The 25,988-nt window shown below is 39.5% G+C and overlaps 1 protein-coding gene across 1 annotated transcript in view; it reads right to left on the bottom strand.

Annotated features, from left to right (window-relative positions):
• Positions 1-3,176: 3,176 nt before the first annotated feature.
• LOC139974644 (ATP-binding cassette sub-family C member 4-like) overlaps positions 3,177-25,988 on the bottom strand; it is a 41,096-nt gene continuing 18,284 nt past the window's right edge. Inside the window, exons 9-28 of the mRNA XM_071981871.1 lie at positions 22,297-22,546; positions 20,863-21,174; positions 19,708-19,797; positions 19,288-19,479; positions 18,558-18,739; positions 17,402-17,498; positions 16,368-16,550; positions 15,080-15,214; positions 14,201-14,305; positions 12,837-13,053; positions 12,082-12,161; positions 11,421-11,571; positions 10,745-10,975; positions 10,121-10,227; positions 9,293-9,484; positions 8,803-8,958; positions 8,007-8,096; positions 7,516-7,688; positions 5,330-5,435; positions 3,177-4,644 (exon numbers count right to left, since the gene is read on the bottom strand). Coding sequence (XP_071837972.1) covers positions 4,348-4,644; positions 5,330-5,435; positions 7,516-7,688; positions 8,007-8,096; positions 8,803-8,958; positions 9,293-9,484; positions 10,121-10,227; positions 10,745-10,975; positions 11,421-11,571; positions 12,082-12,161; positions 12,837-13,053; positions 14,201-14,305; positions 15,080-15,214; positions 16,368-16,550; positions 17,402-17,498; positions 18,558-18,739; positions 19,288-19,479; positions 19,708-19,797; positions 20,863-21,174; positions 22,297-22,546 — 3,346 coding nt within the window. The 3' untranslated portion in view covers positions 3,177-4,347. The remainder of the gene's footprint in view (positions 4,645-5,329; positions 5,436-7,515; positions 7,689-8,006; positions 8,097-8,802; positions 8,959-9,292; positions 9,485-10,120; positions 10,228-10,744; positions 10,976-11,420; positions 11,572-12,081; positions 12,162-12,836; positions 13,054-14,200; positions 14,306-15,079; positions 15,215-16,367; positions 16,551-17,401; positions 17,499-18,557; positions 18,740-19,287; positions 19,480-19,707; positions 19,798-20,862; positions 21,175-22,296; positions 22,547-25,988) is intronic.

Raw genomic sequence — 25,988 nt, 5'->3', positions numbered from 1 at the left:
ACGAATGCAATCAAAGAGGTCTTCCATTTAGGCGGGAACTTAACGAAACACCTCAGAAAGGAAAAAAACTTTACTGGAGAAAGGGGAGTCGGCTGAGGTGTGACTATAAATAGGGTTGAAATTCTGTCTAAATGAGCACTTTTCATTCTTAAACGAAAAAGTCAGAAGTTTGAAGTCTGGAGTGGTGGCAAGGGGTGGATGCGGGGGAGGGGGGGGGGGGGCTAATGAGAAGTGATATGATAATTGCTAATTCACTGACAAAAAACAATTATTATCAAGTTATAGGTATTGAAACGCCATGGTTATATTTAGATCCACTCGGTATTGGAACAAATGGCTATAGGCTATACTATTTATATGAAGTGAATTTTAAAGTGACTTTAGTAGTTAAGTTCTTGTTCATTGAGAATACTTTCTATTACAGTCTATACTAGTAACAACGCGTAGTCATTCATTTGACAAGTCAACTTGGTGGCTTGGAACAAACAAAAAATGACAAAAAACGAACAACAAACAAACAGACCCTGCTACTCAAGGGTCAGAACTTGACCAATGTCACCTAACAATTCATTTGGATTTATTAGCAAATATTTTAGAGTACGTTAACATTTACTAAGCTGTCGTCACTGACCAATAGCCGACAAGTCATTCTCCATGCCAGCTGCTTACACCGCTACGCGTACTTTATTATTCAAGTATATGAAGCTGTAAGTAAGTAAGTAAACCAAGCGATGGTGTCTTCAAATTGATACGTTTTTGTGTTGGTATTTGCAATTTAAAGAAATGTATAAATATAAAGAAATATTTAAAAATTGATCAGTTTATGACACCCTTCTAAAAGATGCTTTTTTATATTGCCACTTGAAGATTAATGAGCGTAAGTCAAATATTTGCCAGTATTTTTTCAACATGTTGTGGGTGGCAAACTGTTCTCAAAAGTAGGCATGTTGATCACATTTAAAAAGGAAGTTGGAAAAATTGGAAGTTTTTTCCCCCTTCAAGATTTGATTTAAATCTTGGGTAATTATTCAAGGTAATGAATTACTGTGCTGTTACGTGATTTTAGTGTCACCGTTATCATCATACAGACTTTATCAAACTCAATTGCTTAAGGGATATTTGTTTAAGTTCATGCAAATATATATTTGTGTGTTCGTCATCTTTCGTTTTCCATACATTGAGTGTCCACTTCCTTTGAAGTTTTCTTTCTGCCCGGAAGCTAAGATCTTTTGTTTCATTTTCAAGACCCTTCACATACTACGTAATTCCGTCAAGTCAAGACGACTTTGACAGGCACAATGTCATAGCAACACGTAACCAAGTCACCTTGTTATACCAGTTGTGCGTGCGTCTGTTGGCGTTCAATGGTTATCTGGGGTTGACAACAGCTATAGGCTACCATTAAATAATGTCAGCGGTATAACTCATCTTGCGCGGATGGAGGGTGAGTCATTGTCACGTGATTCTATTGTTATCTGCCAAGGTCAACCTGGGGTGAAACCAAGATCACATGGTTGGTGGAATAAGATACGATATTATAAAGGAAAAGTGAAATCGAAATACTTTATGATTATTATACCAGTGGTTTGTAACAGGAGCTCTTTGTTTATAATATCTGTTTTTACATCCATATAAACACCAGATGATTTAGTGAACTTTTTTTTTTATTATTATATTAGTTAAAAAAAGAAAGGAAAAAAAGGTGCCACTGTGAGTACAAGTACGACTTAGACAATATTTTGTTGTCAACATTTACCGTAACAGTTCATCAGGTGGAAAGATTTTCAGGCACGGATCTAGAGGAGGTAGGGTAGGGGAGGGGTTGTAATTAACCCCCATTTCAATATGATGCAAGCTTATATACTTTAAATCATCAAATCTTGAAACTGGATGTAGTCAATTGTGGCATGCCTTGGAAATTGTTCATGGTCATGAGACAGAAAATATTACGTAACCCCCTCCTCCCTCCCACCCCCCCAGGAACAAATAATGGTGGTTGCTGCCCCGTTGGAGGGGCCGACAGGCGCCACCAGATTGGGGTGCCGGGAGCTTTTTTTTAAATCACAGCGACTCTGTTTGGATCACTGAGCAGGTAGCGATTAATACCCCAGCCCGCCCCTCTATTAAAGGTAGTGACCGGCCCCTACTTGGTACCCGAATATAGGGTAGTGGTCTGCTCCTAATCCACCCCTGAATATTAGGTAGTGGCCGGCTCCTACTCCGCCCCTGTATAAAGGATAGCTGCCGGCACCTTCTACGCCCTGTATATAGGGTAGTGGCCGGCCCCTTCTCCGCTGCTGTATATAGGGTAGTGGCCGGCCCCTTCTCCACCCCTGAATATTAGGTAGTGGCCGGCTCCTACTCCGCCCCTGTATAAAGGATAGTTGCCGGCACCTTCTACACCCTGTATATAGGGTAGTGGCCGGCCCCTTCTCCGCCCCTGTATATAGGGTAGTGGCCGGCCCCTTCTCCGCCCCTGTATATAGGGTAGTGGCTGGCCCCTTCTCCGCCCCTGTATATAGGGTAGTGGCTGGCCCCTTCTCCGCCCCTGTATATAGGGTAGTGGCTGGCCCCTTCTCCGCCCCTGTATATAGGGTAGTGGCTGGCCCCTTCTCCGCCCCTGTATATAGGGTAGTGGCCGGCCCCTTCTCCGCCCCTGTATATAGGGTAGTGGCCGGCCCCGTATATACGGTTGTGACCGGCTCCTATATTGTTATTTTGATGCTCTAAAATACGAACAATAACTATGCAACTTGCTGTTGCATAATGGCTTAAAATTGTGAATCTCTTAAGGCCAAACTTTGGTCTTCAATCTGAGTATCACTGTAAAGTTGATTCCCAAACTATATCATCTGAATTTTATAAAATAGGACCCTGTAGATGGATGTACGTTTCACGTTGCAACAAACAGTTTGACGAACTGTGTAGATGGAACCTTAAGTTTCCATGTATTCAATAGGCTTCTAGTACAGTAGCTTTGTAGTTTAATCGTGCCCGTAGCTACCTTGTCAAATTTGGAGGGGCAGGGTGTTTGTTTGGAGGGGCACAATTTTTTTTTGAGGAGGGTATTAACATGGATCCACCGTATAGTTGCCAACACTTTCAATGAATACAAGTAATGGTGATGGCCTGAGTTCTTATAACAAACACTTTAAAGGAACACAAGATAAACAAAATCATGTGATCATAATATAATTCATTATGATACTATTCTTTCTCAAATTCTTTAACAAAGCAAAATATATCAATAAACCTGTACCATACACAATCCTGTATTAATACTTTTAAAGAACATACATAAATTAGTTACCGTTATTATAAAAAGCTGTGGAAAATGATCCAATTCAGGGCTGGAGGGTTACAAAACTATACATCAATTTTTTTTTTCCCCTTTTCAAATGCTTATTTGTACAATAAATCCCTTCTCCACAAGGGGTAACAAAAGTATGAAAGGAATACAGAAATGAGGAAATACATCTATAAGGGAAAATCCCTCTATTGATGCATCATTCAAAAATATAGAAAATAACAGCCACCAAAATTTGAATATTTTCGATAAACTTTTTTAAGAAGTCGGGATTGAGACGTACAAATAAAAAAAGACACAAAACAATACAAAATCCTATGGAATGAGAACAGAGGAAAGCATGAACCCTCACCCCCCTCCCCCTAAACATTTTCAGGTTTAAATCACAGAACAGAAGCCTTTGGTAAGAAATAATGGATGTAATTTTTTACAACAAATGCAAGTATTTCCAACATGATATGATTTGCAGATATTTTTCTATAATAATAAAGTAGCCTCTCAAAATGTTAAACCTCTACTTGACAACGATTCTTTAGTGGATGAAGGTTCTTTAGTGGATAAGCAAGTTTGCTAACAGTTTTCGTTTATCTTGATTCTATTTTACCTAGATAGACGTGCCATCACTACCCTATAACTGTTTGCTTTCAGCAAGCAATAAAAAAATAATCATAATAATTAATAAAATTACAAAAGAAAATAAGAAAGAAAATAACTGATAATGCCTTTCTATGATTGTCAGCCCCTCCACCCCCACCCCCAAGAAAGGGCTAAAATTGTAGCCATTGGTGGTGCAAAGGGTTGTGTAGGTGAGAATCGATACAATCAAGTATCACTGCTGCTACCGCATTTGAGACTTGTTGCCAACAAGTCATTTTGCACCTGCAGGCAAGATAAAGAATATTGGTTTTGAATATTGAATATTGGTTTCTTAATGGAGGCCGTTATCATCATTCTGGTGCTTCGTTCACCCCCACCCCCCCTTCCCGTATTGTACTTAAGGGAGGCAGCATTTCTCACATATTTGCGTTTTCCTCATCCACTTATTCTTTTGTGTCGGAATTGTTTTCACTTTCTTCGACACTGTCCTCTTCCCTTAGCCCGCCATCACCTCCTCCCTCATCTCCTCCTTCATCTCCTTGATCCGTCTCCTCTCCATCGATCTGCTCATCGATATCTTCGTCGATGTTGACGTTAAAGTATTTCTGCTTCGCTATCGCCGTTAACTTGGTGGATTCCTGGTTTCCCGTTTCTGCCACCATGCTTGAGAGCATTCCCGATTCGTCTTGAAGTAGGGTGTACGGCTCGTCGAATTCGACGATTCTACCTTCATCAAGAACCTGATAACGTACAATTAAAAGAAAAAAGTAACAAAACTACATCGCATTGCCACCTTCCGAGACAGACATAGTTCTCGTGTGAACTATACATAATAGGCTAGTATTGTTCCCTATGTTTCAGAGGCTGAACTAAAAGATTGGCCTTACCCATTCCATTAGTTCACAATCAACATGTTGAATCATAGAGCAGAAGTTAAACACTTATGCCTGCAACATAATACGTCATTCCTCACAGACAACTTCGTACCTCGTACCTTACAGACTCGTGGGATATACCATTTACTGTGTTGGATTTTAGTGTAGTGGTCCAACACCCTGCCTATGATTACAATAATTTTCATACCAGATCTACTTGTAATAAGGCAAAATGCAGGCAGTTGCTTTAATGGAACCTATTTTTTTATTATCATCATCATTTATACACTGAATATGAGGTACTGCATTAACTCCTTCCTTGAGGTACTGTGTAACTCAAGAAAGGCACGTTACATAGCACTGAAATCAGATTTCAGCTGCTGGTTTCTTTCAACTAATGTTGTTTATCGAACTCTGACTGAATACTGTGTAACACAAGAAACATTGTAGATAAGTCACGTTTCAGCTGACCCTTTCTTACGCACATTTCCTTACCCACTTCTTACACAAATGACGAAAGAACAAAAGGATGAAAACAATGGATTCTCACCAAGACTTTGTCGGAGTCCATTATGGTGTTCAGACGGTGAGCTATTGTTAAGACAGTACAATCACTGAATTTGTTTTTGATAGTGGCTTGGATGAGTTTATCTGTCCTGTAAACAAAAGAAGTCACAAGATTAATGAGAGACAAAACAAACTTTTTGTGTTTACCATCAGGTGAGTATGAGCAGAGGATTGCAAACTTCAATATATATATATACATATATAAACATATAGAAACTCTGAGTAACAACTACTAGTGTTCCACTAGTCTCAACTAATTCTCACCTATACTTCACTCCGTCCACGGGACATAGAGCACCCTGGGCTAAGATAGATCCCAATCAACCAAACGTATATATATAATATATACAGGGATGTGCTCAGGAATATTTGAGTGCCGGGCATATTGTGCGGTAGAGTGATCCACACCCTGGGAGAGGGATCTCATGAGTGGGGTACCCCCTCCCCACTGGACAAATTTTGCACCTGAAGTATGCTTAGGTGGTGCTATTTTTCCTATTCTGTGCCAAGTATTCTCTCAGATTTTGGTTATGGTAAAATTTGTTCAATTTTCATCAAAAAAGTGCCGGGCGGAAATGTTTAAAATACTGTTTGTGCTGGGCAGCATTCAGAACTGCTGGGCGCAGCCGCCCGGTGTGAGCACATCCCTGTACATATATTATATATATATATATATATAGTAAACTAAGTATATGAACAGTAAATTTTAAAAAAATCATTAAATTAAAAAAAATTGAAAAGAGCAAAGAAGGCTTTTGCTTAGAAAAGGATTTTTACGACTGAAACTCTCAGTTAAAACCCCCTGCATTCTACCTACTCAGCTATTCAGCCCTTAGTTCATGCTAATTCCGAAGTAGCTAGAATTCTCATATTAATTGCTAATTTTTCCTCAAAAAGATCTCAATATCACCGAACAGCACAGAAGAAGCTTAATTATCAGTAGAGAATTACTCCCCAAACTCAACTGTCTGACAAATAACTTGTTAAGCCTGTATTCAACTACATTATTCCACATTTAAAATCACAGTAGACCAGTGATGTACTACCATATGTTTGTTTCCATCGTATCGAAAGAGAATGTATAGAGGCGAGAATAATTTCATTTCAAACAGTTTATTGTGATGTCTTCTTGTCTCCCTAGCTTACCACCTACCTTCGGCTATCAGCTCAAAAAGTCAAATTATTTCTACAAGACATTTAACACTTGAGTACTATGGGAGAAGATTTACAAGCACAAAGCTGTTCATTCTGTTATCTTTCCAAGATTGTACAAAGAAAGAAACCTTCCCCCCCCCCCCCTCAAACTATTCAGGTCAGAGTAGAATTTAATTGGGTATCACTTTGACACACGCTTGGTAATGAAAGCACCCCAGGGTATGTTGGGGTGATTCTGTTGTTTACGTTTATTATGGTTGAGATATAGCGCAACAGAAAATTGTGATATCATCTTTTCCTATCTCCTTCTAGAAGATCATTTCATCGTTCCATCAAGACTTGTGATAATATTCATTCTTTACTATCAATCTTTTCAAAAGTTTCATACGGGGTCTGACAATTTTTATCCTTCCAGGGTTGTCCTTTAATGACCAAATATCCTACTAGAATTTAAGACATCATTTGTTGTCTCTTTCACTTTTCATGCCTACTAAAATAATCTTAAAATTTGAAAGAATTTCCTAACAGTTTGTTTTTGTGTGAATTCATTCATAGCTTTTCTCCTTTATTTATATTATTGACATAACTCCTAATTTAAAGGCATTTGCCCCAAATCGGGTGCGGCCATCTGAAAAAGTTAACTTTCTGTTGCTTGCAAGTGACGTTTTGTTTGTGTTTCTACAAAATGCAGACAGTAATGAAATGTGATACCTTAATTGTTATCTTTAGCTGGACCTGAGATGTCCATCACTGTATCGTTTGTACACTGTGCTGTGGGTATTGACCGCAGCTGTATGCACTGACTGTACACTAGTGTCTAATTACCGACGGTAGCAAGCTGTGTGTGTGTGTATTTTCTGGGATCGATGGTGGTGTTTAACACTTCTGTTACACCTCATTCGAAACTAGGTCAAATTATCGGCATTAGACGTTTCTTTTTGCGCGAGTCTTCACACCCTTCAAATAAAATTTCTAGCAGACTACCATCTTTCTGCTGTTGCTGCAATATCTCACCTTATATCTACGTTAGCCGTCGCTTCGTCCACTAGAAGGACTCTGTTCTTCCTGAGTACTGCTCTGGCCAAGCAGAGTAGTTGCCTCTGGCCGACGCTGAAGTTGGAACCTCCCTCCGAGACTTTCATTTCCAATTTCTCAGAGTAATCTTCGACTACAGATTGAAGTTGTACCTGTGACAGACGGAGAAAAAAATATGAAGATAACGCAAAAAAACAAAAAAAGGCCCAAAAAAGGGATAAAGATTTGAAGGCACTTGAGCGATGTGATCATATTTTATCGACGGAGGTTCTGGTCAAGGCTGGGGATAAGAAAGATTTATGGGCCAAAGCATTTGGCGCCATTTTGTGTCAAATTCTCATTGTCGAGGCGAATGAAAATGACAGGAATGGTGGGGGGGCAGGAGGGGGGAGACCACTACATGAAAGGGTCAAACAAATTAACAGTGGAATTTGGATATGAATTCAAACTATTAATCTTTCAAAATTTACCTCTTTGATAGCGTTCCACAAGGAATCGTCATCGTGCTCAGAGAATGGATCCAGGTTCTTCCTAAGGGTTCCACTAAACAGAGTCGGATCCTGTACAAAATGAGATAACAAAAAAGAAGAAGTTTTATTAACAATATTTAGAACACTGACTGGGGAAATATTAACAAACTGGGAAAAGAGTAACATGCTCTACCAACTGAACTATCCAGTAGTTAGTTGGAGGGGATCCCCACAAAGCCTCTTTTGCTGGGGGGGGACGGTGAGAGGAGTGGGGGATGGCAGTAAGAAGCCACACAGTGTATTGCATACCTTGTAACCAGGTATCACACCCAAATTTCAATACAACCCAGAGAGAGCGACACGGGAAGAGATTTCAAGAGAAATAAGGCTTTTTATGAAAATGGACCAAGAAGCCGAAGTTGAAGGGATTAAGTGAATCTCTGCTGACTTGTTACATAAATATCCTTAGTTAAGAAGCTGGTTGTTGTCTGTCAAATAACCAAGTTATAATTCTCACCGAGAAATGTTCTCTACTTCCAATGTGTACCTTCCTCACCATTTCCCCCCCTTTTTTTAACACCCACAACCCCCCACCAACACCATCACGCACCCTTTTACCCTCCCTCTTTAGGAATACACCTGTAACAATGAGGAGTACGATGAAGCAGGTAGAAATCGACCGGCGAAAAAAAAGAAAAAAAAAAAAGAAAAGGATCATGAATAAAAGTTACAAAATGTTATTAAGAGTTATAAAAGTATCCACAAAACTACCCCAAAAGAGAAGTAATAATCCTACCTGAGGTATAAAGGAAATTTTGTTTCGGACATCATGGAGTCCAAGGGTGGAGAGGTCGACCCCATCCACTGTGATGGTACCCATGGGTTCCACCAGTCTCATGAGAGCGACCGTCAAGGAACTCTTGCCTGCACCGGTCCTACCGACGATACCAATCTGGAGAATTCAAAATCGAAAAAAGTGATCAGGTTTACTCATATGACAATAACAAAATAAACATATCGTCCATCTCAAAATGGCAATCTGTGACTTCAGCCCATCAACATTTTTACCCAGGATCTCTGAAATAAATTGAGCTTTAACTTTTAGAGTAGGGCTTCACAATTAATTGATACAAGGGCCAGAGGAAAATTGGTTTGAGAGCAATTTCCTCTTTTACAATTTTTTTTTTGCCTAGTTCTTTTGTCTGTCTACGCATCTGTCTTGTAGTCCATCTTGCCAGGGTGGTGGGGGTGGGGGGAATAGAATTCTGAATTAATCTTTATTTTACCTTTTCTCTGGGAAGTATTTTCATGGTAATTCCCTTCAAAACTATCGGTGCATTTTCTGCATACTTCAGAGAGACGTCGTCAAACTCCACCGCCCCTTCTTTAGGCCAATCAGGATCTGGCTTCTTCTCCGACTCTATGGCTGCCTCCGGTTCTAGCTTGGTATATTCTAAAACTCTCTCAGTCGATGTCATCTGTTATGTTAAATAAAACCGGGTCAACAGGACAAATGTTTTATTGTCAAGGGATTGGGTAGGGAGTGAAGGGGAGGGGGCGGCCACAAGGACAGGGGACAACTTACCCCTTATACCTCAATTTCCCTTGGTTTGACAGCAATGGAGATAGAACAAAAAGAAGAATAAAAGTAGGAATTTGTAGGATGAAGTGCACAGTCTCTTGCGACAAAGAAATGCGTACAATACATGTGGTGCAAAATTATGGGTAAAGGACACACACACACTACAAGAAAAATTTAAACTTGGGGGAATATGACTCAATTTATAACCAAGTCCATTTATCATGACATCTATCTTGGAACTTACCCCCCACCCACCCCCCACCCCCATGTTGTCAACTAACATCTCTTGCGATATTAATCAATTAGTAATCTGTGGTCAGTTTCTCAGAAATAAAGTCTAATTGAAATTGATGGAATGCCAAAAAAAGTGTTTCCATGAGAAAGACAGTTGGGCTCCATCATAAAAAAAAGATAAGTACACCAGGCCCAAGAGACCTCAGCTACTTAAAAACTGCTTGTAATTTGAATAATTTTTTCTTCGCTTGCCCGACCAAAGTCAACACTGATGGAATTAAAACATGTGATCACTCACTAAATTTTCAACTTCCGCACTCTGCCGAACTCCCCACTGAAACGACCCCATCAGACTCAAGGCGTAAGTCAGAGACAGGCCCACCTCGACTGCATCGAGGCCAAGAACTAATTTGAACAGAAAACGCGGAGAGAATGGAGATTAAAAAACAACATTTAGAATTGATGAGGTCTGAATGTAGATGACAGAGGTATGCTAATTACCAGAATAGGGAGATGCTGCTACTATACCATGCAGTTTCCATAGCAACATTCGTCCTGGAGTTTTCCACTACCGTGAGTAGTAGTATTGCCTGTGGTTTATGTGTTCTTGTAAGAAATTACACAGGTTTTGCAAATTTAACGAGGGATTTGGAATACAAAAAGCCAACTACGCAAACAAGCAAGATCGACTAGAACTGAAAATGAGTCCCTTTCGTCCCTTTTCCTTTTCGTAGAGACTTCATATGCAAAATAAGCCTACTCTGCAAACATCGAGTGGCTTCTCAGAGGTATTTACATTTGGTGGGCCCCCCAACCCTCCCCCCTCCCCAACCCCCCAAAAGGTAGCTGCGTGGTAAAATGAAAACGTTCTAATATATCAATTTGACACCAGAAAAGGTCCAAAGCTTGAAAGGGAACTTACAATCTTTTGAGACGACAGATCCGAAGGATACGATGATCATAAAGACCGCTACTAGCCAATCTAGCATAATGCCAAACAATCTTGTGGTCGCCAGGAATGCAAACCAGGATTCGGTATGGACGTCCTGGTACATGTCAAACTTGGACACGAACCTCCTCTGGGCGTGGAATGCCCTCACGGTGGTCAGGCCCTGGAGAGTCGAGGAGAGATGGGAAAATACCGGACTGCGACCTGAATGGAAGACGGGAAATCGGCATCGGTTTAAAAAAAACAACCTGTCGCTTCCATGTTGGTCATTCCAAAATGGCAGGGAAGCAATTTTGTTCGTTCAAGGTACGTGTACATGTAAATGTATGAAAGATTGACAACAAACTGGGTAATTTAATTAATGCTTTCCCGATCGTATGAATGCTTTCCAGGTCGAACGAAACCTTGGTTACACCGCATACAATTAAGGTTTCTGCGCCTAGTGGCTGATCACCTTCAGCACAAGCTCAACTGGGGGCTGCATAGCTCATCTGGTAGACCCACAGAAATTGTCATCCTGGAGTCCCTGGCTTCAAATTCTCTTCTAGCCAAGACAATTGTACCAATCATTTTCCATTCGAGAAGTAAAATAAAGAAAAAAAGAGGTCCGTTAAAGATGAATATAATAAGAGAGATGCTAGCCACTTACAGACTCCCTCGATTCTCTTCACGTCCCTCGACGTCGCCAAAAAGTAGGAACGTATGAAAACGAAGAGTATGCCAAGCGGTATGGTGAATATCAGAATCAGTGGGTTGAATATGCAAATAGTTATGAGAACTGCACAAGTCTGTACAGCGATCTGTGTAAGAACGGATAAAACAAAAAACGAGACTCTACTATTAAAAGACCAGATACACTGCTTACCTTCTATACTAACAACCTTCCCTCATCAGGTAAAATGCGCTCTAAAAGTTTGACCTAGGCAGTCCATATTCTTCTTATTCTGTTCCTTTTTATCGGAATATTATTTATTTATTTCCTCTGCGGATGAATGATTAAAATCTTATTACTGAAAAAAACAGAGACTTTTTCAGCTGACTTCGCCTGATGGCATCATCCATTCTGATGCTGCCAGACCTATTTAAAAAAAAAAAAAAAAAAAAAAAAAAAATCCAAATTTAAAAAAAAAATGATATCTTTGCAATAGAGAATGCTACGTGGATATGGTTTTGACCTGAGGGTACAGGAAATTTTCGGCAATTTTGCGAAGCAATCAACTTTAGGCGACAAAAAGTTGCTCAGAGAAGTAACAGCCATTTCTGATTCCCCAACCCCACACACTGCTACAGTTTCCAATAAAGATACTTACAGCATTAAAATCTGCAAATGTAATTGGTAGGAGCTCATCCAAGAAGCCAATATCTTTTGAAAATCTGTTCAGAATGCGACCTATGGATAAAGAAAATCAGGACATCTTCTGAGTGTGATGGTTTACGAATAAAGACTCACTAATAAGTGCGGGACTTTATATTGGTATATTTTTGAACAAACAAGAATGATTGTGATTCAATTATTTTCAAATTGCCATTCATTTAAAATGCAAAGTTGAGTTTCCTATCATTGATGTTCATTAAAATATGAGGTAATTCGCACAATGAAACCTAGAGTCTGTGAGATCTAAGACTGTAACTTGGAGAGCCAATCATCATGAAGTGTATTCCGCAGCTGCCCGATAGATGTTGTCTGACACGAATTATCCCGGGAGCCTCGGACATTTTCGGAGGGCAAACTACCGCAACTTGATTAAAAGGCCACAGAAGAAATTATCGGTGTGGGTCAACGGGTGATTCTTAAGGGCCATCGATGCCATAGGTCGATTTGAATCTGGGAAGCTGTACAGCCGCACACGGAGCTGCGTCTGGTACGCCACTTACTCAGTGCCCATATTTCATACATAATTGTGTTCCGCGACAAATGACGAACAATTAATACACCGGTCGGTTTAAGTTCCTAACGGCCTACTGAGAAGAGCGATGATGATGATGATGATGGTGATGATGACGATGACGATGACGATGACGATGACGATGACGATGATGATGATGATAATCATGACCAACTTACCGATTGGATTGGTGTCAAAGAACTGCATGGGGGTCCTAATGATCGCTGCAAACATTTGGTTGTGAAGGTTTTTCGAGGCGTTGACACAGATGAAGAACAACCAGACGGTACGTATGAAGGCAAAGACGATGAGGAGGAAGAGCAACACGGCAAAGTTGTAAAAGAAGAAAGCCCGTCCAACCTTCTCCACCCTGCTGAAGGAGGTGAACTCACTCAACTGGGGGGGGGGGATGGATGAAAAAAAGAGAGAGAGTGAGAGAGACGGAAAAACGGAAGGGAACTCTGATTCGTATTCGGGCAGAGGTTTTTTTTTGCCTGTACTTGTACTTGCCAGGGTTTTGGATCCGGGTTAGATACCGGTGCCAAAATTCAGTACTCATACTCCGAGTACCTTTTACTCGTACTTATTTAAAACATGGTACTCGTATATCCATGTCGTCGTAATCCTACCGCAAGACTGGACCATGACATGCCTTTACGGACCCTCGGAAGCAGAGGAGGCAAAATGTAGTGCTCAAATTTTTGCATGGGACTTTCTGAAGGTTTCCCTTGTAAAATACCATGGTCCCTGTGTACAAAGACTGCTATAGGTCTTTGCACTTATATATATAGCAATTGACACATTTTGTTTAGCAACTGACACATTTTGTATAGCAATTGACACATTTTGTATAGCAATTGACACATTTTGTATAGAAATTGACACATTTTGTATAGCAATTGACACATTTTGTATAGTAATTTACACATTTTGCATAGCAATTTACACATTTTGCATTGTATTTTGCGTTAAGGTACCGGATAAATTATTCCCCGCGAAGGACTTCAGCTAATTGAAAAAAAAGTTTCCGTGGAATTGTATCACAGCAGGGATTCTCAATGAGAGAACCAGAGGAAAGGCATTGGACAGCAACTGGACTAAGCAACTGGACTAAGCAACTGGACAGACATGATCAATACCTCCCCTGATATAAATAAACTGTGCAATGTGCAGTGGGAGCCAGTAGGGGTACACATATCTTAGGACTTAAAGGGACAGTACATTCAGATTAGAGCTAGGTTTTAAGCCATTTTTTTTGTCTCTGTCGTGGGCCAGATTGAAATCATTTCAGGGTCGGATTTGGCCCCGTGAACGGACAAAAGTTTGAGAAACCCGGAACTATCAAAGGCCTCTTTTTCCACGAGACTTGGATCGTGGCTTTTCACTTATCATTCACTGTGTTATATCACAAACATGCTCAGTTTACTAAAAAGAGCAACATCTTAGCAACCTTTTAAAGTAGGGAGCAAGAAATGTTTTTGTTTGTTTTTGGTTTGTTTAAAACAAAGTTTCAAGGACGATAGGATCGAGTTACTGAACTTACGACTGTAGAGTTGTAGAGACAGCTGTCGTCATCAAACTGTGCGGTGCAAGTTTCTTCGGTGTAAGCCCACTCCGAGAGCCACCAATCAGACATCACAAAGAGCACCTGCGAAACAAGAAAGAGCTTCCGTCACTCACAACACTGTCCAAGAACGGTCCCTCATTTGATTTATTTTTTGTTCTTTATTTCCAAAGCTTTCAATTCTGGTCACCGGGATATCTGTAGAATCGATTGTGGGCCAGCCGCTCCAAGTGAAGCGAGTGTAATGTTTCATGATGTCAAGGAAGGGATAGCTAGCTTTCAAAATGCCGAGAGGAGTTGTCGTTGCTTTACTATATCTGGTTATCAAAATTAGGCTTAATTGCAAGGGTATATCTCCCAAAAAAAGTGCATTTTGGTGGCCAAAAGCTTCGCATATATCCTTTACAAAACAAGAAAATTTTCCCTACAAATATTTTCTAGCGAGGGGTGTGGACAGCTGGGGAAGAATGGTTTGCCACACCCTGAGGCAACATCTTCAAGATATTTTGTTATTCTCTTCAAGAAGAAAAGGTTTCATTTTGAACAGATTTTCACAAACTTATTCCTTCAAAAGAAGTCCATCTATTAAAGGGAAACTGACTATACAAACACATGCAGTCATCGGTCACAATTTTCACTTATTGATGGTATTTCAAGCATGTTACTTGGAGGAACGAGGCGGAGCTACGAGACAAACAGACCATACACTGAGCTGTATGTCATCAAACAAACTGAAACTATGTATGGGTCAACACAATCTGCAGTGATTCATCCTGACGATATGCATATTCATGAGCTTAAACAATGACAAGGATGTGTTCAACACCTAGAGAGCCTTTATACTGCTGCATGCCTTACCTGACAAGATAAATTAAAACCCATGAATACAATGAACGGGAAGACTTTTGATCCGGCCAAGAAGTATTGTTTATAGACTTTACTATTCACTGTTCCTTCCTGCTTGGTTTCTGTATTGTCCACTTCAGAATAACTCTTGATTTAGAGAAAAACAGACAGGAGTAAGAAAAATGAATGCAAAAATGCATTGTCGATGATGTAACATGATGATGTAACATGAGCAGTTTTCTTCATGAATTTTATAACGTAATGTATAGTGAGGGTGTACATGTTTACAAGGTTTTCACGATTTATCCTGTAGTCCCCATACGACCTTTGACTTCCACCAAAATCAAAAGGCTCCTTTTTTTACTCAATGTTTTACACCTTCATACCAACTATATGATCTGCCCATGATTCCCTTCTTGAAATATTGTGTCTACAAGGTTTTCACAATTTGACCCCTGGTGACCCCACATGACCTTTGGCCTCGACCAAAAACAATAGGCTTCTTTAACTCAATGTGGTACTTCTACAAACTAAATATGAAGTCTGTCCAAGCTTTCCTTCTTGAGATATCGTGTTTACAGGGGTTTCAAAATTCCACCCCTGGTGACCCCACATGACCTTTGACCTCCATAAAAAACAATAGACTTCTTGTACTCACTGTGGTACTTCTACACACTAAATATGAGGTCTGTCCAAGCTTTCCTTCTTGAGATATTGTGTTTACAAGGGTTTCAAAATTTCCACCCCTGGTGACCCCACATGACCTTTGACCAAAAACAATAGGCTTCTTTAACTCAACGTGGTTCTTCTACACACTAAATATGAGGTCTGCCAAACAGACAGGAGAAGAAAAATGAATGAGTGTCTTAAAACCTATTGGTGCTTGATGGAATAAGACAGAAAGACAACATGCTAAAAGATCATGAAGATATAGTCTCATGGTTTTTTTGTTTCATATTTCAAAACGGCTATGTCAGGGTTTTTATTTTTTGTTCCGTTTTTCTCTTTTAACGGTTTGTGACAAAAATCGATAGTTCACGTTCTCATTATGACGTCAAAGGTAAATCCTTAATCTTGGAGAGCTTGATTCCGCATTTTCCAATAATTCTTCCGTAAAATGTTCCGTTACATTATCCCCTGGGAAAACAACGTTTGTGACCTAAATTCTACAGGACGGGTAACCCTTATCACTCACTCCCTCATACATTATTATTTCATGAATAAATATTTATGATAAGGACGAAATGAAAAAGGAAAATTGTCATAGACAAATTTCAGTCTCACATAGAGACTCTCTTACATCGTCAAAGGCTACATCCTCTGGGGAGTTGACGTCACTCTCTCTTGAACGGACGCTGTGTTGTCTGGAGAGGGCTTCCTCCTTTGGACTTTCCTCTTCGTCCTCGTATTCCCTCAATAGAGCCGCAAAATCGATTCCTTTGGTTTGGAGTTCTTCGTAAGTACCGTTGTCCACCATTCTACCCTGCAAGACAGCAAATTGTTTTGTCAGTTTCATGATGATGATGATGCGGCTACTACAGTGATGGCGTACGGTGTGGAAGAAGTGTGCATCAAGCTTCTCTATCATTAAACGTAATCTGAGCAAACCTAACTAGGTTTGAAATCGATCAAAGTAAGACACCCACCTAGATTCATTTGCCCAATCGAAGGTTTCAATAAGAGAGTAATTAATGAATCCGATTTTGCCAGCGATGTTTTGTCGATCAGAGAGCAAAAAAACCCAACTTGGGAACTTTTTCAAAAAAATTGTACATTTACTTTATTACTTGAAAACAAATTTGACTGCTCTATCTTGCTGAGAGGCAGCACAGTAGAAATCAATTGTAATATTACATGGTAGGAGAGATATTATATCATATTATATATAATATATAATATAACACTTGTAATGAAAGATAATGATTGTACTACTTATTTGAGAGTCTCCACAGTTGAACTCAATGTAATATTACATGGTAGGTCATTACACTGTAGACTGATAACAATAAAAGCAAATTCAAAGTTATACTGATGCTAAGGAGTTAATCAGGGTGTAACATTACACAGCCCTATGATACGCTCTAAATGCTTACATGTAAAAAAATACCCAATTTGGGACTCTATAATATGTTCCTTTAAAAACACAAAAAAATCCCTGTTTCAAGCTCATTGTTATTATGGGATTTTAAATGTCGAATGGTTTTGAAAAAGTTATCAAAATGAACACAAAAAACAAAAAATGATAACTGAGTTGCAGATAATAATAGGAAGTTAAATATAAACTTTGTCCAAAGCTGCTCCAGAATACATTTTGAACGAAACAAAAAAACCGACCTCTTTAAGAACGATAATTTGATCCACTGCATTGAGATACTGCAGCTGGTGAGTTACTAAAATCACCGCTTTCTCCTTCAAGTGTCCGGAGATGCATCTGAAAAATCAGATAAAAATAAGACGGCAGATGAACATAAAAAAAACTGACTGGGTAATTGTGAAGAAATTTGAAAACAGAAGAGATAGTTTTGGCCGTAACAGGATTCGAAGTGACCTTTGCTGTGCATTTGTTGGAACTGGATGGATTTAGCAATGAACGGGTGCACACAGTGTAGGACCATACCCACATATTTAACCTTTCCCATACTGAGGCCAACATGCCATAAGACTGGCTAAATCTTTGCTCGGTCACAGTGGATAGCAGACTCGTACTGTATGGCTGTCCATGCCTATCCACCTACTGACCTGTGTAGAGTTGAATAAGGGTAAGGTTCCATGTGCAGTCAGCTTAAGTTTGAAGCTAAATGACTTTGTTGAATTCCATCTAGTTTTATAAAAGTGCTTGGCAACATTTTCATCGAACCTACATACTACAACGTACTGATTGTAACTTATAATGAAACAAACACTGTTAGCAAACTGCTTATCCGCTAAAGAGCCTGTGTAAAGAGAATGTGTAAAATTAAGAGGGCCTGACGTTTTGATCCTAGCAGGGTCTTCTTCAGAGGCTGAATGACAAGTAACAAAAGGCTGTTTTTCAGCCATTAATTCACAAAAAGATTTTGTCAAAACAAAAATTGTGATAAAGAAAATTATCTCATCCATTCATTACAACCAAGCCCTACAGCATACAACCCTACGTTACTGACCAAAATTCAAACCCATGACTCAAACATGCATCATTAAATCATCATGTTTATGACCATATAAAAAGTAGTTTGATGAATCATGTAGAAAGCTCTTTAATTGTGAGCTATTGTTCTTTATTGGTCATGAGAGAACACCATTCCAACTTCACCCCCTGTGAGAGTTTATGTCAACTGGATTTCTTCCCCAGAGCCAAAATTATAACTGAATACTTAAAATTATAACTGAAAAAATGCTGATAATTCTTCCAACTTCACCCCCTGTGAGAGTTTATGTCAACTGGATTCCTCCCAAAGCCAAAATTGTAACTGAATACGAAAGAAATTGTTTGAGGATTCGGCTTTGATACCTGTCAAAGAGATGGCGCCCAACAGCTGTATCTACTGCACTAAGAGGGTCATCCAGTAAGTAGATATCTGCATCATCATATACAGCCCTGGCTAAGCTGACCCTTGCCCTTTGACCTCCACTGAGGGTCACCCCTCTCTCACCAATGAGTGTTTGGTCTCCATCTGGCAATATTGCAAGATCCTACGAGAAGAAGAAGATGAAGAAAGAGAAAAAAGAAACCAGAAATATAGAGCTGTTTAAAGATAATAGCTGACTTCTATGTAAAGAAGATTGAATCTGATACAGCTGCTTTGGCCGAGTGGTTAAAGGCAGTGGCATTTGAAGCAATGAGGCTTAGCAATCTGGAGGTTCTGGGTTCAAAGCCCGGCCGGGTCATAGGAAGGTGGGTTTTTCACCCAAGAGCAATCTACGGTTTTCCCATTTGAAATGACTTTCTATATTATAAAGATTCCAACTTTGAGTTAAAATGATGAATTGGAAGCCAGCCGACATGTGAGTTGTAATCCATATTAAAGCCCTTGCCGGTTTCTCCCACATTTTGTGGACGCTGAAGCGTCACAAAAATAACTGCTGATTATTATTATATTATTATTATTATCATTAAGATTGCACATGAAACACATAATTATTTATCAAAAAAAAGAAGAAATTTGTTAATGACATATTTGACATCACATAATGACGTCACCATTCGGGTTTATCAAAAATCTTTTCCAAATATCACTTACCTTACTCAATGCACAAATAGACAGTGCCTTCACATATCTGGGTTTGTCGTAAGGGCGGCCGAAAAGAATGTTCTCCTTCAAGGTTCCTGAAAAGACCCATGGCTGTTGAGATGTGTAGGCCACCCTGCTGTTGTATGTTATCTCTCCTGTTATATGTGGAAGCTCCCCCAATAGAGCCATGAACAGAGATGACTGCAAGTGATAGAAAAAAAAGCAAGTGATAGAAAAAAAAAAGACCTGTTCTCGAATTTTAATTCTAAACACGATAAATGAGTTATCACCTATCCACCCTACCCACACCACCAGAAGAGTTGAATGTGTAAAAGTAAGAGAAAAATGATAATATTTTTTACTTTGGTTCCAGTAAAGGCCCTGACCTTTAAAAACACCCGCAAACATAATTCTTTATCCCATACTTACCTTGCCACATCCTACAGGGCCAATGACAGCCACAATGTTTCCTGGCTTGACCGAGAATGTGATCCCATCTAAACACTTTGTCCCTGTGGCCTGCACACGAGGAAGAAGAATGCAAGACAAACACGATATCAGATAGTTAATGGAAGGTCGACGGGAATCCATAGAGAGATAGATAGATAGAATGGATGGACAGATAGACAGACGGACGGACGGACAGACAGACAGATAGAATAGATGGACAGACAGATAGAAAGACAGGGAGATGGATAGCTAGCTAGCTAGATGGATAGATAGATAGGTAGATAGATGGATAGCTAGCTAGCTAGCTAGATAGAATGGTAGATAGATATATAGCTAGATAGATAACTAGCTAGATAGATGGATAGCTAGATAGATGGATAGGGAGATAGATAGATGGATAGCTAGCGGGCTAGATGGATAGATATGTAGATAGATATATAGATAGATAGAAAAGATAGATAGCTAGATGAATAGCTAGCAAGATAGATATAATAGATAGCTAGCTAGATGGATAGCTAGATAGAATAGATAGATGGATGGATGCATGGATAGCTAGATGTATGGATGGATAGATAGCTAGCTATCTAGATAGATGGATAGAGAGAGAGAGAGTTATTAAAATACTTGATTTGGTTCAAAATGTGAACGATTATGAAAATGTAGAAGTAACAGTGTAAAATGTAAAAGAAAAATGTTTCTATCAAATTTGATGTTCAAAATGGTAACTATTCAAGTACTTCAGGTAAGTAGATGACTGATCATAATACAACAGTTATTAATTGCAAAATTACCTGGCTTTCTTAGTGAGGGGGAGGGGGAAGGGAGTCGGGTGGGGAGAGTGTGGTGTAGAAGAGTGAGGAATTCTAAGTTTATAACCAATATTTCTTCCTTTCTGTTCATTGAATACAATTTCTCTTTCTGTGCCTTAAAATGGTAGCTTAGATACCTGCCAACAGCCCAATAAACATCTGTTGTCACTTACTGATATTAGTAAATATATAAACACTCGCCCCCCTTACAAATAAGAACCAACATTTTGGTGAAATATATTTATCAAAGTGAAAAATGTCTTGCGGCAACCAGATTATAAAATACATGATGAGAAAGGTAGCTAATGGTAAAAGTTGAAAGTACCTCTTCATCCCAAGATCCTTGTAAGTCTTTGATCTGAACTGTATAGTCAACTTCTGGTTTCTTCTCCTCTGATGTGATCGGTGGATAGTTCGCCCCGTTTGCATCGACAACGACCATCGCTTGCGGGTCCGAACCGTCTGCGACCGGGATGTGTTCGGTCCGGTTCGCATCTATAGATTCTTTGGTACCATTCGCCTTCAATGTAGTTCCAATCCCATCGGGCATCGGCGAGTGTTTATCGTCGTAGAGATGATTTTGTTTGCTAACATGACCATCTAAGACATCTGGTAACTCTTCCATCATCAGAAAAGCCTAATAAATGGCATCCCAAATCAAACATTAATATTAATTTAATTAATTAATTAATCATTTTGTTGTGTGAACCTTGAGTCTACTGAGAGGGTCAATCATCTTCAAATTTTCAAGAAACTCAAAGAAAGTTATCCTAAAAATAAATGTTGAATTTTGACGAAACTTTTGTCAAATATTGCTCAAAAATCTTAACTGACGACAAATTAATTAATTTAAAAATATCAAAACAATTAAAAGGGCTTACAATTTCTGTAAAAATCTTTTTCTCCTTTTGGTTTAGGACCATGTTGATTTTTGTCTTCTGGTTACTCGATCAGCAGTTACAGCCTAATTAAAAATTCAAGATCTTTGCTAATGACCAAAGCTCAGAACAGAAATGAAGAGGTCAGTGATGACTTCAAATGACATGATTCGTGTTGCAATTCATTCTTTTTGTGCCTAATTTGTACAGTACATATATGAGGATTAAACGATACATTTTTAAGAGACTTAGTACAATTATTAAAGCAGTATTATTAATCATTATTAAACAATGTTCTAACATTTAAGAATGCGGCTGAACGTTAATCATCTAAGGCAGTTTGCTTTTCTTTGTAGCTTTTTCCAGACATTTAGCATACTCTAAAGAAAACTACATTGATACTCTTACAACTCTGTCAGATTACATACAAATTCAGACTATGAAAGCATGATTCAAGCGGTGGTCAAGCAGTTAAGGAAATGGACTTGTGATACAAGGTTTGCGGGTTCGTCCCAACCAGATCATTACACGTTATCCTTTGGCTAAGGCACTTAATCTCCATTGCCTCTCTTCACGCAGGTGTATATAAATGGGGACTTGGGAGGGTAAACTTGTAAATATAGTTGCGTACACCCTATGGGAAGTCCCCCTGCAGGGGATACGTAGATGTGGTGCACTGTAGTGCCCCAGGAGAGATTGCCTGAATTGTGGACACTTTGGTGTCGGTGGGTGTGATGAGTTACCAATGACTAGGAGTTAAAGTGTTGTAAAGTCATGTGAGATCGCCCTTGGCCTTGAACAAGATTTTAAACATTCCCAACCTTTCGACAGAGTTTGAGGACAATTTTTCAGAAGTTGTAACTGCTTTGAATTCGAGGTACCTTGACTCTTTTGACTGACACTAGACCCTCCAAGCAGTGCATGATGCAGTACGGTATAAATAGAGTGACCGTTAGACGGAGTATGTCAAACATGGGCACGGCTATGAAGACGATCTTTGTTAGTAGCGGGTTGCCCAGCGCACCGTACACAGTAAAGGTCGTAAACGCCACCAGCTTGCCCGCAATGAAGAAAAAAGATAAGTTGAATGAACGTAAATACGACGTCCTCTGGATTCGGAGGCTCTCCCGTCTGAAGTATAAAAAGAAGAGAGGGAATAGAATCGAAAGTCGACTATAAACAAATAAAACCCCCTCACCACTACTACAGAGTAAGTAGGGGTGTACCACGGTAGTACAAATGGTCCATTCAAGCCCCTGTAAACATTCTAGAACTGTAACATGGACTCCCCTTAAAAACATAGCATCATGAATTGGGTTGTCACTTGCAATGGGTGGGGGGGTGTGTATATACTGCTTTACCTCAATTCTTTGCAGTCTATTTAAAACAGGAACATAACGATTTGGCTCATGGACGATATTAAAGTGCATTTCGGCCACAGAGATCTTTTTACAATCAATGACTCAGTTTAGCAGATAGATATGATATCTGGAAAATTCAAAATTCTGAAAACTCAACTTAAAGCCCCCCCCCCCTAGGTTGACAGCACTGAACATTTCTTAGGAGGTATTTGATTTTACATTCATTTCATTTCTTTGCATGAACACAGACTTTAGTCGTAAAATGGGGAAGGGAGTTGGGGAGGTGGGGGGGTGGGATAGAGATAAGAATACATATTGCAAATCTGATACATCAATAAAACGAAAACATAAATTTCTTTTTCGAAGGTGAGGCAAACCAAACCATGATCCTTACCAATACATGATACAGATATTTGTGAGGAACAGTTCCCCCACATATCACAGATAGTGTTTGAGGAGGAGACTAGGAGGGAGGGGGGGGCAGGGGGAGGGGAGGTGATGGTTGCTGCTAAGTGTATACATAAATAGAAAATTAAATAGTATAAATGAGTCAACTTTGTCTACCTACATACAGTGTCATGAAAGTGATGAAGATGGTAAGATTGGGAAGGGGACGGGATTGTGCAGTGGGGGGGAGGGGATTGTATTTTTAAACCATGTGAATATATGAAAAAAAACCTGACAATATGCAGTCTGAGCAAATTCTAACATAAAGTGAAGGAAAAAGATGGGGTGTGGGGAGGGAGGGGAGGGGAGGTACTTGTTAACTGTGTTAGTAAATAGGAAAGACATGGCATTTTTTCATAACCAACCTCTTCCATAGACTGAAGAGTAAAACAACAGTGAACAATACAATATTAACAGATAAAGTTAATGTTACATTCAAAAGCAAGAAGAGTAACCTTAATGAGAGGATTCATTTCATTACCAATAAGACAAAAATGGGCAATCAAAACCAACTTGACGATGGTCATTCTAGCCGCATGACAGGTCCGAGTGTTCAGGTGGTACTTTGGCAAAAGTCATGAGTCTTTCATCGAACTGCTTGGCACTGAACATCCAAAGCAATATAAGACTCGGTCACCAAAACAAAAATATCCTTTCCCAGATGTTGAAATGGAAGAGTATAAACGATTGTAAACCGCAGTCCGTGACTAGCTCCGTGGCGTAGTTTACTGACGAGTTGACCGCAGAGCCGTGTACATGGTGATTTGTGTGACTTCTGATCGTGTTAAAAAAATCATTCAATACGACAATTAATATCACTAAAGCTTAGAATTGATGATTAAAAAGTGACTCGGTTTCGTCAGACTTGAGGTCAGATGTTGATTCATGTAGTACGAGGGATCAAACCAACCTACAGCAAGGCCAGAGCTTCAAGAGGTAGCGTACCGTTTGCAAAGTTTGTCTTTTTCGATACGTTGTCCTTCTCCCTGTATCTTGCATCTCCGTTTGTCTCATGCTGGATCACGTCCCAAAAACACTCGGTGAATAAATTTTAACGGTCAAATTGTAAGGATCTCAAAATTTGTCTCTTATACGATAATATGGTCGCCCTGTAAAACAACAACTGCCATAGCAATCTTGAAACCTGTGTTGCCAATGTGACCATTTTGCGATGCGATGCCGGTTGAATCATTCCCTGGACACCTTTACACACGCATGTGCAGCCGTGCATGCCATAACCTGCCACAAACTGCCACCTGTTTATATAGCAAATAACGCCCGTTTGCACCTGCTGTTCAAGAGATGCAAGAGAATAATATGGCTTTGCTGAATATAATTTTAATTGAAAAAGAAATGATATTTCCTGCAGTTACATATAATTTTGCTTCCCCACATCTGCCAAAACATGAGCATGCATGCATGCATACATGGCGACTGTTTGGGAGTGAGCTTTAGCATACACGTAGCAGTAATCGTAATTTGTGCATTTTCGGCAGCAGCTTTGAGATGGCAACTTGCAGACCCAGCTTTTGCGGTATACCTGAGTCCTTTTAACAGAGACCAACGTCTCTACTGTCGACATCGTCAGAAGCGGAAGGGCCGTGCTTATCGAAAAGCGCATTATGTAAGACCATGCTAGAAGCGGGAACACGACAGGAGTGACAATAGGGTTGCCCATGGCACCGTATACGGTAAAGGTGGTGAAAGCTACGATTCTCGGACCGAGGTCATACAGGGTCACATTGAAAGATCGCATCACTGAGGCAAAGTGGACCTGCCTGGTTTCACATCTGCGAGAAAATGTAATCACCGTCAAAAAAAAGTAGAAAAAATATAAAAAGAGAGAGAGGAAGAATAAAACGTATAATGGCAAAGGACAACAACAAAAACCAAATAAATAAATAAAAAGAGTTGACTTTGAAGCAAAATTGAAGAACTTGCTATAGCATCATCTTTGGCATTTAGGTTATTAGGCTGGATAGACCTCATGCTTCCCACTAAGCCTTTGTGGATATTAGTTTGTGGAGCTTTGTTTTGTTTTTTGATATAAATTTCAATGACGAGATAAATAATTTTTTTTTTTTTTTTAAATGAGTGAAGAAAAGTTACTGGTTATTATTTCATTTCATAAATGGGTTCACATAACCTGAAAACCAAACATGTCACGAATAATGGATGTATTCGTTGATGACAGGTCTGTTGTCAAAAAGCATAGCCACCATATCATCCCAAAGGTGTAATGTCCCTTCCAAGGATATAGCAATTGTATCTGGGGTAAAAAAAGAAAGAAACTGAATCCAGAGTTGATATCAACCTCTTTATGGGATACCATATGAATTCAATGCACCCTGCAGGTATAACCTGTACCAAAGGGTGCAGGTATACAGGACCTGTACCAAAGTGTAACCTGTACCAAAGGATCCACATGAATGAACAGAATGGGGCTAAATGTCTGACATCATAATCAGGTTTTAGCCTTGAACAAATACTTCCAGAGATTATAGCTTGTTTTTCTTTAAGCTGAATAACTTAATAGCTTACAGAATCTTAATAGCTTACAGAAACAGCACTTAAGCTCAATTTTTTCCTTTTTTTTCTCCCCCTAGGAAGGACATGGCAAGACTAATATACCGCTCAGTCTCCCATGAAATTAGCTTTGCATATAGCAATTTGTACAAATTATGCCAAGAAAAGGAAAATGTCTGGAGGTAGCAACGTTCCCTTCACGACCACCATTGTAGCATGCAGCACCAAAATTAACCCAT

Source organism: Apostichopus japonicus, chromosome 10, assembly GCF_037975245.1.
Source record: "Apostichopus japonicus isolate 1M-3 chromosome 10, ASM3797524v1, whole genome shotgun sequence".
NCBI classification, from domain to species: domain Eukaryota; kingdom Metazoa; phylum Echinodermata; class Holothuroidea; order Aspidochirotida; family Stichopodidae; genus Apostichopus; species Apostichopus japonicus.
The sequence above is the reverse complement of the archived record's forward strand: the minus strand, read 5'-3'. Positions and strand labels throughout refer to the sequence as shown.